The 8,849-nt window shown below is 41.8% G+C and overlaps 1 protein-coding gene across 1 annotated transcript in view; it reads left to right on the top strand.

Annotated features, from left to right (window-relative positions):
• The window catches only part of ush1c (Usher syndrome 1C), a 16,948-nt gene that overhangs the window by 1,669 nt on the left and 6,430 nt on the right, over nt 1-8,849 (top strand). Inside the window, exons 2-16 of the mRNA XM_010765938.1 lie at nt 455-563; nt 667-691; nt 1,265-1,322; nt 1,406-1,594; nt 1,681-1,740; nt 2,188-2,244; nt 4,251-4,393; nt 6,086-6,151; nt 6,242-6,372; nt 6,568-6,614; nt 6,736-6,775; nt 6,942-6,991; nt 7,250-7,414; nt 7,570-7,701; nt 8,443-8,688. Coding sequence (XP_010764240.1) covers nt 455-563; nt 667-691; nt 1,265-1,322; nt 1,406-1,594; nt 1,681-1,740; nt 2,188-2,244; nt 4,251-4,393; nt 6,086-6,151; nt 6,242-6,372; nt 6,568-6,614; nt 6,736-6,775; nt 6,942-6,991; nt 7,250-7,414; nt 7,570-7,701; nt 8,443-8,688 — 1,518 coding nt within the window. The remainder of the gene's footprint in view (nt 1-454; nt 564-666; nt 692-1,264; nt 1,323-1,405; nt 1,595-1,680; nt 1,741-2,187; nt 2,245-4,250; nt 4,394-6,085; nt 6,152-6,241; nt 6,373-6,567; nt 6,615-6,735; nt 6,776-6,941; nt 6,992-7,249; nt 7,415-7,569; nt 7,702-8,442; nt 8,689-8,849) is intronic.

The following is an 8,849-nucleotide window of genomic DNA, read 5'->3' on the forward strand; positions in this document are numbered from 1 at the left end:
GAGGACAGAGGAGGCTCTTAAAGAAGAAGTTACAGGTCTGTGAGAGCCAGAAATCTTGTTTGTTTGTAGGTGACCAAATACTTATTTTCCACCATAATTTTGTTTTTCTCATTTTTGTCTCTCAGGTATACCTAGGATGAAAATGACAGGCCTCTCTCATCTTTTTAAGTGGGAGAACTTGCACAATTGGTGGCTGACTAAATACTTTTTTGCCCCACTGTATATGGTAACATTGTTCATGATTATGTTGAGACGCGCTAGCCAAGCTCAGTTATGTTAGACATCTAATATAAATAGTTGACTCAGATCAGATCCAAAGGTCACTTTGTGGCTGGCATATGCAACAGATAGGGATGTAAATGGTTGGAGAACCAATAACTTCATCTCTGACTTAACTTGATATATTGAAAGTGAAGGTGTCACTCATAATATCCCATCCTGTGTTGATTTATAGGTTGGTGATGAGATTGTGCGCATCAATGGATACTCCATCTCCTCCTGTATCCACGAGGAGGTCATCAGCCTCATCAAGACCAAGAAGATTGTGTCACTCAAAGTCAGGCGTACGTCAAACACAAAAACTAATTTTCCATGTGCATCAATATGAGTAATGTTTTACCCCGAAGTCGTCATTAGTTCATTTTACTTGTTGTTTTTTTTGTGCAGATGTGGGGATGATCCCAGTCAAAAGGTAAAAACATTTATATCCTTAATAGAGCCGCAACGATAGTTTGATAGATTAAATTAACAATAATTGCCATTCCTTATTTTATTTGTATTTTTAGCGATTTACTGTTTTCTTTGGTTTTTTATATCACCTTCAACTGAATATCTTTGGTTTAGGATGGACAAAATATGACATTAAAACACTTTGACAAACTCTCACTTTTTCCTGATATATTTTCTTATAGATCAACTTCAATCTAGAAATAATCCACAGATTAATCTAAAACAAAATAAAATCATTAGCTGCAGTCCTGCTGTTAATATAGTTTACATTTGCAGATTTGTATTTATTGTTTTCTTTTATTTGCATTTTAAGAAATTATTCACGAAGCATGCATAACAAAATCAACACGTATAGATACATACATTAACTACATAACAGTTGACAAATCCGTATTGAAATAATAATAATAATAATACAAATAAAATAATGGATACAATATTAATAGTAATTTTGCTAATTTAATGGTGAAATGTGGGGCTAAAGAGCTGAGATGTAGGAGATCTCTGTGTTCTTATCTGTTCTCTTTTTCTCCAGGTCATCAGAGGAACCTCTCAAGTGGCAGTTTGTCGACCAGTTTGCATCTGAGTCAGGGGTAGGAGACAGATTTATTTATTTCAGTTTCAAGATGTGTATCTCAACTGCAGACATCTCACAGACTTTTTATTTCTGCCACAGGACAAAAAAAGCAGCATTGCAGGCTTGGCGTCCATTGGAGGCAAAGAAATCAAGGAGAAGAAGGTCTTCCTCAGCCTGGTTGGCACCAAGGGTATGGGCATCAGCATCTCCACTGGTCCCACCCAGAAACCTGGTATCTACATCAGTAACGTCAAGCCAGGCTCCCTTTCGGCTGAAGTTGGACTGGAGGTGATTGTTTAAAATAGCCAGAACGTCTCGATGAAACTAAGATACATTCCTGCTGTAAACAAGATCTCTCTCATCCCAAAATGTAGGTTGGAGACCAGATTGTGGAAGTGAACGGGGTGGATTTCACCAATGCGGACCACAAGGAGGTAAATAGTGCTTAACTTAGTTCACTTGCGGTAATGGTGGCTAGAGTCCTAAGTTGTTTTTATTGTGACCAAGACATATTATTTGGTACATTTAGTCCCTTTTATCCAAAGCACCCAATGAGTGCATCTGTTTAAACTGTGCCTGGGCCACTGGCAATGTTTGTTCTACTTTTCAGCTCATTGAGCTAAATGAGTATTTAACCAGCCAAAATGGTTTTGCAAAAGAAAAAAAACAAACATCCTCCATGCACTGTTTGTTATTTGCCAAAGGAGAAAACAAAGCCTGCAGGATTTACAACAAGTCTGAGATCATTTCACACCCGGATACATTTTAGATTACACATACTTCACACAGGCCATGCATTTCTTTGAGACTGTCAATGCAAAACCCTTCATTTTATTCCTCAAATATAACCTCAAACCTTTTTTCTGTTATTATGTCCCCAGGCTGTGAGAGCCCTGAAGAGCAGCCGCAGTCTGACCATTACTGTTCTGACAGGAGCTGTAAGTACACTCTAACTGCGTTATGCTTTGTAAATAAATAATGAGACATTTTAGAGGAATCAATACTTTGTGGTCTTTTGAAGCTCGACTCAAAACTGTGGGTATTGCTGAATTAATTTCTCAATGCGACACCATGGGAGTACAAGTCAAATTACAATGGTGACATACTGAAGTTGTAAAAACAAAAATATGTTTATCAGGGTTTTCACAGATCCTTTATTAGCTTTACATAAAATACTGTAAAATGTAGGCTTAAAAAGGTTTCAAATAGTGTTAAATGATAAAAATGATGCTCTTCTGTTGCATTAGCTAGGGTCTTCAAAATGGGTATATTATTCGGCGGAATAACAAAAATGAAGGTTTTCCACCACGGTCCAACTTTTTCAGCACACCCATGAATCTACATGGTGACTGTCTTGCTATCCTAACAGCTTCATTAAGATTCAAGTTTGCCAAGGTCTTGTTTTTTGGTTGAAAACAATAAAAGCTACAGTAGAAAAAAAGGTTTTAGATTTAGCTAGAGTTAAACGTAGATTACTGTTATAATGGTAAATGGTAAATGGACTGTACTTATATAGCGCTTTATCCAGTCTTTAAGACCCCTCAAAGCGCTTTACATACTACATGTCATTCACCCATTCACACCCATTCATACAGAGCAGTGTACCTTACTCTAGGACCTAACATTCACACACCGTTGGCCATGCCATCGGGAGCAACTCAGGGTTAAGTATCTTGCCCAAGGATACATCGACATGTTGACTGCATGGGCTGGGATCGAACCCACAACCTTCTGGTTGAAAGACGACCACACTCCCTCACAGCCACAGTCGCCCATAATTACTTTGCTTTATGTCAATAATGCCACATACTTAAAGTACTTCTATGACTTATTTTCTTTCTGACTTCTGCCAGTGTGATTGCTAAATAAACACACTCTATATGGTTTCAAAAGTAAATACAAGGTCTTCAAACCTGCAGAAACCTTGGTATATAATATGGCTTGCTGTGTAAATAGTGTTTGGGATCAGAGAATCATTTGTAGATGTAGAGGCATGTGACATGCTTTAAGCCTCTGAGGATCCGCTATGTTGGCGTAATTGACGCACACAAATTTTGAATAAAAGTCAGAAACAAAGTTTCCAGTTCGATACAGTCCATTTATTTCCTTTTCACTGGTTTCCATTTAACTTACTTCTTTCTGTCATTCACCATACACGATATTACGGTTCACACAATACCTTTTGCAAATGTTTGTAATCCCGTGTTTGTGCGTGTTCTCCGTGTGGTCCGTGTGTGGTCAAAAACTGTATGGCCTTCCGGGGGAACCTCTAACCACAGACATAGGTTCCTACCTTTATACCCACAGTTTTAATTGGCTCCTACAGTAGATAAGAAAGAAAAAGAGTTGCAGGTAACATCTGAGTGAACACCTTAGGATACATAAACATCCGCCTTCTCCTCCTTTGCATTCAAGCCACACAGATTCAAGTGCTTTTGGAGACATCTCTTTACCCAGTGTGTGCCTCAGCCTGTCTGTCTCCAGGAGAAGCATCTATCATCAGTGGAGTCACACGGCAGGTTGTTGCCCCGGGACTCGGTGGCGGCCACTGTAACCGTGACAAACTGTCCCCTCTCATCTCCCGTTTCACTTGATGCCTGTCCAATGCATTTCTTTATTTGCATTTTAAGTAAATATTTCAAAGTTCATACATAGCAGTGTTTCTATTGTGTTCTCTATATATTTGAGCATGTATACACCGTTATCATCTGTATTAGAAGAACTACTCAGATCTTGTATTTGGATTAAAGTAGAAACCTACAGTGTTGAATAACTATACAAGTCCTACTTTTGTTATTGAGGGAAGTTCAAAAATTACCCCAAAAGTACCCACGTTGAAGAATGGACCATTGAAGAATATTACACTATTTTTGGGAGTTAAGAAGTCTGCGGCCCCCTGCTGTGCACGGTGTGTGTCCCTTATCATCGCCTCTCTCCCCCTCAGGGCAAGGAGCTGTTCATGACCGATGAGGAGCGTCTGGCGGAGGAGTCCCGCAGGGAGGTGGACCGGCAGGAGCTGATGCACCAGAAGAGAGTGGCCCTGGAGACTAACAAAATCGTTAAAGAGCAGCAGGAGAAGGAGAGGCAGTGAGTAGACCACACAGAGAGAAATCATCTTGAAATGTTTCATTGTGTTATTGTTGTATATTGAAGAATAATGACAGTATCCAAGTCTTATATAGATATAAGTCCAAAAAGTTATGGTAGTGCAATATACATTTATTTAGTTTCAAAAAAGGAATTGTCAAACAATACAAACAAGATTAACCCTTTATGAATTGTCATTTATAAAGTGTCTAAGATAGAATTTCTATTTAAAACTGAGCTCGTGGTTGTGGCCCCCAAAGCGCTGCTCGGGAAGGTTGGAGATCTGCTCCTCAACATCGACAGTTCCATCATCTCACCATCCCCTCAGGTCTGCAACCTTGGCATTGTATTGGATTCAACCCTTTCAATTCAGTATCAAAATCAGCCTTCTTCCACCTCAGAAACATATCCAGACTCCGGTCATCACTTTCCGACTCTGATGCAGAGAAGCTCATTCACTGTTTCATTAGCTCCCGCCTGGACTATTGCAACGGACTCCTGTCCGGGGGTTCCCAGCAAAACCCTGGACAGGCTCCAGTACATCCAGAGCTGCCAGGGTTCTCACACGCACCAAGCCCTGGCAGCACATTACCCCCACTCTCTTCAACCTCCACTGGCTCCCGGTCAACTCCCTCGTCACCTACAAACTCCTCCTCGTCACCTACAAACTCCTCCTCGTCACCTACAAGTCCCTCGTCACCTACAAGTCCCTCCATGCCCTCTCCCCCCAGTACCTCACAGATCTCCTCCACCCTTACATCCCGTCCCGCACCCTTCGATCCTCAGACTCCGGCCTGCTCTCCATTCCCCATTCACGCCTCCGCTCCCTTTGGGTACCGTGCCTTCAGTGTCGCTGCCCCCACCCTCTGGAACTCCCTCCCTGCTGAAATCTGTAACGCCCCTTCTCTGAACATCTTCAAATCAACCCTGAAAACTCATCTGTTCAACAAAGCCTTCCAACATTAACTCACTCTTTCCCCACCCTGCAATGTAACACTTCCATTTCTTTTATGGTTTGTCCTTATATGTTTCTTTGTTAAGCGACCTTGGGTTGATGAAAGGCGCTATATAAATTAAAGTTATTATTATTATTATTATTATTTAAAACCAACGAATGACTGATCTTTCTAACACATACACATTTCCTTACAGTTCATAATCCAAAGTAGCGTTGTGATTTAAGTAGCTTCAACCTTGGCTGCTCAACCAATGACTTACATTTTTCTTCCTGTATGAAAATCAGTACAAAACTGGAACAGAAGAAAAAATGGACTGAGTACAAGTGTTGTTTTTTGGGCAGTTGGCTGACATGTTGATACAGCTCAATACAATAATCCACTTTCAGCTGGAAGGCTCAGCTTTTGTAATTAACTTGGGAAATACTAACATGCGACAATGTGAGACTGAAATCACCCAATAGCATTACTTGACTTCCCTACACCACAACACAACAAAGAAACAGAGTACTCTATGTGTTTCATGTGCTTCACAAACACCCATCTACATAAATCATGGGAGAAGAAAGTAAACAGGTAATTTTATATTGCTCGCCTGCTACATCGATTACATAGATTTATATCCTCGCAGTGTTGTCAGTGCTTTGATCAAGCAATGTCTTAAACAAATATTAAAGTGATATTTTATGTTGAAAGCCTATGGTTTTATTTTGTATATGTATCGTGTGTTTAACAGGAGAAAGATGGAGATCAATCAGAAAGCCGTAGAGGAAGAGGATCGCTATAAAAAAGAGATGGAGAAGTAAACAGCTGATTTATTGTTCTTTAAAAGTGTCAGTATTATTTTGGCTGGTAAAAAAACATCTCTCACGTGTTTTGTTGTCCTCTGCAGGATTGAGGCTGGGGAGAAGAAGCACAACAGAGAGTGGGATGAGGACTGGGGAGCCAAAGACAGGCCCAAGAGCCCTAAGAGCCCGTCCCCCGCCCCACCTGAGACAAAAAACGCCAAATCCAAGAGTTCACGTAAGGCCAGATCTGTGGTGAAATGCATGACTTCTCCTGAACCTTTATATTTACATTTTCTCTGACACTATAGAGTTTTAGACGTTGCTCTTGCCTGGGTTTCACCTTATATCCCCTCCTCTCTTTTGCACGCTCTCTGTGTCTCTTCCTGTCGCCTCTGTGTGCTGTGCTGCTTTTTACATACTCTCCGGTAAGCTGACGAAGCCAGCTCCCTCACAGAGGAAGACAACGAGGAAGAACAAGTGAGTCCGGAGCCTCAGCTGCCATTGTCACAGCTGGCGTGGGAGGATGTTTGGACACACAGAGAAGTGCAAGATTTCCTTTGACAACCAAAATGTAATTTTTGTACAATTGTGTTTTCAGTGTCCTTTGATTAACGGAGCGTCTTTGGGTGTTGTTCAGAGTGCCTGAATGGAGCAGGTTGAATCTGCTTCTCTCATTCATCTCTTTTAGTGCTGTGTTTTGGTTCTCTAGTGTTATGTTTCTATAGAGTTTGCTAAGAATCGGTTCTAACCTTGGACAAGTTTAACAAAGCTGTGAGAGTGACCTGTTTTCATCTCCACCCTTAGCATTCGGCTGGTTTTATCGGTATGAGGGAAAACTGCCTTCACTCCGCAAGGTACTGTCCCCCAGAGTTCAGAGTGGTGTGGCTACAAAGGAAATATAAAAGGTTGTTGTGTCATCCGGACTAAGATGCTGTTGCATATTCAAGCCCTTTTTGTTCTAAGAAATATTTAGAAAAAGTCATGGTGTTTACTGGGCTTTTTATCGGTCATCACAGCGTGGTCTCAATATGTATGTCTGCATGTCATGCTGCCTGGTTTGGAGTTGCAGTTTTGTCTGCTTCTAGTTGACTATTGTGACTACCTGATGATAGAAAGGAGAGAAGAAGAAGAAAAAGAAAAAGGTGTCCAATACGGACACGCTGCAGGAGCTGAGAAAGAACAAGAAGGAGATGGAGTTTGAGCTGAAACTCGCCAAGGAGAAGGAAGAGATGCATGAACGAGAGAAGCAGCTGAAGATCAATCGGCTGGTTCAGGAGGTACAAAAAGAGGGGCTTCCCAAAGCGATAATAAACAACTGATATTTCAAATGTACTTCATCGCAACTTTCAGAGTTTCAAGTTTTTGGTTTTATCTAAAAGTAACCACAATGTCTCTCACTCAACAACGCTGCTATATTCTGACGCTGCCTCAGGTCTCAGAGACGGAGAGAGAAGACCTGGAGGAGTCGGAGAAAGTGCAACACTGGGTGGAGCGTCTCTGCCAGACTCGGCTGGAGCAGATATCCTGCGTGGAGAATGAATCCCCAGAGGTACAGAGGGAGACTGTCAAAACCTGTCTGCACTCGTTTGGCTTTTCCATATACTGTTTAATCCCATTCATTCTCCTTTTTTTGATAGGGCTCTCAGCATAGCATTGATACTAGTATTAACACACCTTTCCGCCATTACCGTTACCGTTGACTTTTCGAAATTACAGGAAAAGGAGGCCCTTTACACCACTATGAGTCCCTGCTTCACAATTATTTTTTGTATGTAGAGTTGGACAAATCATTTTTTCACCTGCTAGTACCTCAAAACTTAATTTATTTTCCAGCAAGTGAAATCTGAAGTTAAGTAAAAGAGAGAAGTAAAATATGACTGCAGTGTGAATTGTGAAATTATACAAAAAATGACCACACTCTTATCAATCCACTCCCATGTTTTATATTGTACATAGTGTGGACCATGTTTTTGCTCAAATGGTCTTCATTATGTTACTGCAGAGCATTTGTAGTAAGATGACAACATGCCGATTCAAAACTAGAGCCGATCTTTTCCAGAGGTGAAAAAAATATGCGTTTGTCCACTTCTGTTTGGAATTGCTCCAAATGGAATGGATTCTAAAGTAGCTTTACCTCAATCCTGCTGATGAATAAACAAACAAACTAGAGACATAACCTCCTGGGCAGAAGAACAATGAGACACTAATCTGCAGGAGAGAATTTATGGATGTGTGTTTTCCTCCTGAGTCGTATATTCTCAACAGGAGAATTAACACATGAACCATTTTTCATTTTGACTTCAAGCTCTCCCCCCCGCGCTCCCCCGTTGCGGCGCCCCGAGTTAAGCGCTTCCCTGGCGGCCTCCACCTGGCCACCACTGATCTGGATGATATTAACCTGGATGACGTGGATCAGAGCCTGAGGGGTCCTCTGAAGAGACTGGCCCCCACCCAGCCCAGCACCAGCTACCCTCCCCCTCCCTTGCCTCTCCCTCCACCATTACCCAAGCTGAACCCCACAATACACAACTACTCCCCTCCGTCCTCTCGAGCATCCCCACAGCGACGCCCTCCCTCCCCACCCAGCGCCAGAAAACCTCCCTCTGCTCCATCTACTTTACCCAACAAAGGACGAAGGCCTCACCCACAATCTCTGCCTCCCCAACACCCTCACCTGCCTTCCTCCCAATATCCTCAGTCGTCGAGGCCTCC

This window comes from Notothenia coriiceps, unplaced genomic scaffold (genome assembly GCF_000735185.1).
Source record: "Notothenia coriiceps isolate Sejong01 unplaced genomic scaffold, NC01 NC01_scaffold00000290, whole genome shotgun sequence".
Classification (NCBI taxonomy): Eukaryota; Metazoa; Chordata; class Actinopteri; order Perciformes; family Nototheniidae; genus Notothenia; species Notothenia coriiceps.